Source organism: Physeter macrocephalus, chromosome 2, assembly GCF_002837175.3.
Source record: "Physeter macrocephalus isolate SW-GA chromosome 2, ASM283717v5, whole genome shotgun sequence".
Classification (NCBI taxonomy): Eukaryota; Metazoa; Chordata; class Mammalia; order Artiodactyla; family Physeteridae; genus Physeter; species Physeter macrocephalus.
In genome coordinates, this window is record NC_041215.1 from 103,698,860 (window position 1) to 103,702,101 (window position 3,242).

At 49.8% G+C, this 3,242-nt stretch overlaps 1 protein-coding gene across 1 annotated transcript in view; it reads left to right on the top strand.

The window, feature by feature from the left end:
• Nucleotides 1–320: 320 nt before the first annotated feature.
• C2H2orf69 (chromosome 2 C2orf69 homolog) overlaps nt 321–3,242 on the top strand; it is a 15,525-nt gene continuing 12,603 nt past the window's right edge. Inside the window, exon 1 of the mRNA XM_007126112.4 lies at nt 321–763. Coding sequence (XP_007126174.1) covers nt 410–763 — 354 coding nt within the window. The 5' untranslated portion in view covers nt 321–409. The remainder of the gene's footprint in view (nt 764–3,242) is intronic.

Here is a 3,242-nt window from a genome sequence, read left to right on the forward strand (position 1 = left end):
TACCCCGTACTGGAAGCGACCTTCGGGTAGCACCTGCTGCTGCGCCTGTATCACAACTGCCGCCCTTCTCGCTCGGGGTTCTCGATTCATTCCCGCTTCCTTTCCTCTTTTCAGGCTCTTTCCCAGACTTCCGTTCGAACTTCCCGGCCGCGGCAGAACCCACCAATCACACACGTCCTTCCTCGGGCAACGCCCCCTCCTCATCGCCCCCTCCGGGAACCGGAGTCGGATTTCGCGCACACCCCTCCTCCCCTTACGCACGCTGCGCGCGGACGTCGGCCTCTGACGCCGTCGTTGCCCTCGGGGTCGGCTCTCGCCCGGGTCGTTCCCGCAGACCGTTGGGCGCCCGGCCGAACGTCCTCCCTCAGGCCCTCCCACACCCTAGGAACCGCTCTGGCGGCGGCGACCCATGTGGGGATTCGGGCTCCTGCGGTCGCCGCCGCTGCTTCTCCTGCTACCGCAGCTCGGAATCGGAGTCGCAGCGTTCAGCTCTCAGGCCGGAACCATGAACCTGGGTGGCAGCAGCAGCCGCAGCGGCGCGCTTGGCTCCCCGTCAGCCGAGCGGCGCAGGCAGCAGTGCGTGCAGCTGTCCGCGGTGCCGGGAGCCGACCCGCAGCGAGGCAACGAGTTGGTCCTGCTGGCGGCGGCGGCGGCGGCCGCCGGGGAGGGACCGGAACGGCGGGACCTCCCTGGGGACCTGGCGAAGGAGGAGCCGCAACCACCGCCCCAGCATCACGTACTCTATTTCCCCGGGGATGTGCAGGTAACCTGCGGCCTGCCTGGGCACCTGCTCCTTTTTCTTGTACATATGCGAATTCTCGAGATTCCTCCCTCATAGCTGGGGCCCGGTTCCTTGCCTCGCCTGAACACACTCACACATTGCGCTAAACGGGGGTGGCTCCACGAAATCCAGAACCGCCCCTTCCACGCTCTGACCCCCTCCTCATAGAGCCCTAGACAGGAGGTGTCCTTGGAGGGCTACGACCTCGAAAGAGCCAGCCGTCAGTCCAGGTTTCGAGGGGGTGGAATTTAAGACCTAGAAACGAGACAATGTGTATTTATTCTATAACTTGGTTTCTCAGAGGATCGGTGGGGGAGGGGGGCAGGAGGCGGAGAGAGGGCTTTTAAATTAGCGTGTTGGCAGTTATTAAAAAGTAAACAGACGAACTAGTACTAGGGTGTGACACTCTCAGTAACCCTAAGAAGGGGAGAATGGGTGGAAGAAAAGGGACAGTAATTGCTAAGCATGTCAATATTTTGATGCTCACCTAAATTCTGTACTTTGTTTTCGTGTGTGATTTTATCTTTATTATTAATTTTGCGGCTGCAGGCAAATATACATGGCTATGTTGTCCTGGAAAGCTGGGCCTTAACCTAGATCTTAATCTAGAACTGCTTTGTCTAATAGGGTAGCCATTACTTATATGGGGCTATTTAATTAAAACTAAATAGAATTAAAAATCCAGTTTCTCCGTCGCACTAGCTGCATTTCAAGTGCTCAGTGGCCGCTAAGGTTTGTGTGTGCTGTACTGGACAGTGCAGGTACAGAGCATTTCCACGGAACATTCCCATCATCACAGAATTCTCCTGGGTAGTGCTGGTATAGACAGGTAAAGCTAAAATATGGCTGGATGTGTTTCTTAAACCGTGAAATAATTAGTTTATTAAACAATTATTGTTTTTGAAATTAATGCTTTAAAAAAATGTTTACGAACGTTGTGCCCTGAGTCAGATGATGATGAAGGTATATGTAGTTTTTTCTCTTGCCCTCCAAATAATTGACTGGTCTAGTTGACTGCTAATCAAAACTAGTATTTCGATTTAAGAGGAGGAATTTAATGTACTCAGTTGATGCCCTTTTGCTCAGTTTGGAAAATCAGCATGGCATTGCTGACAGTGACTTCCAGGGTTTTGTGGACCAGCTACTGTGTGCATCCATAATAATGATGATGATGATGATAATGATAACTAACCTTCATTGAACACCTACTAAATATTTTTATTTATTTATTTATTTATTTATTTATTTTGTTTTTTTCGGTACGCGGGCCTCTCACTGTTGTGGCCTCTCCCGTTGCGGAGCACAGGCTCCGGACGCGCAGGCTCAGCGGCCATGGCTCACGGGCCCAGCCGCTCCGCGGCATGTGGGATCCTCCCAAACCGGGGCGCGAACCCGGTTCCCCTGCATCGGCAGGCGGACTCTCAACCACTGCGCCACCAGGGAAGCCCCTAAATATTTTTAAAGTGTGCAAGTCAGAATATAGCACAGATCTTCAGGTGAAGTCTATAAAGTGCTTAGTATAGTTAGACTGATACCTCCTTTCATTTTGACATCATCCATTTCTTTATGTAGCCTGAGATTCCAATAGCTTTTTGGACAGTGTTATACTGTTGATTTATGCAGAGTATGAAATCCTCTAAAAACCCAGGGCTTTTAGAGAAGAAATAGAGAATAATAATGCATCAAAGGCTCTGAGGCCAGATCGCCTAGTTTTAAACCCTGATTCTGCACTTTTTAGCTATGAAATATCTGGCCAATTGTTAAATCTCTCTGTGTTGCAGCCAGCTCAACTACAAAATGGGAATAATGATGTATAGGATATCAATGAGGATTAAATATGTGAATACCCAATGAGTTACCCTCCCTTCTTATCTTTCTGATGACCTTTTTAATTATTGGGGAGTTCTGTAGCGCTCAGTTCTTGGACTTTTCCTCTGACTACCTTTACTCCTTTTGTGATCTCTTTCAGTCTTGTGGCTTTACATGCTACCTATACTCTGATGACCTTCAACATTTGTGTTCTAGCCTAGACATATTCCTGGAACTTTAGACTTGCCAGTTACATGCACGTATTTCCTTTCGGACATTTAATAGATATCTCAAACCTAAAGTCTCTGGATCTTTGTCCCTAAACTTGCTCTTCCTGTAGTCATCATCTTGTCTCTCAGTTAATGGAAACACTTCCTATTTAGTTGCTCAAGTTAGAAATCTTGAAATTATCCTTTTGTCCTCTCTTAATACATCAGCAAATAAAGTGGCTTTACCTTCTAAATGTATCTAGAAGTGATCAGAATAATCATTTAAAAACCTAAGTCAGGCTTCCCTGGTGGCGCAGCGGTTGCGCGTCCGCCTGCCGATGCAGGGGAACCGGGTTCGCGCCCCGGTCTGGGAGGATCCCACATGCCGCGGAGCGGCTGGGCCCGTGAGCCATGGCCGCTGAGCCTGCGCGTCCGGAGCCTGT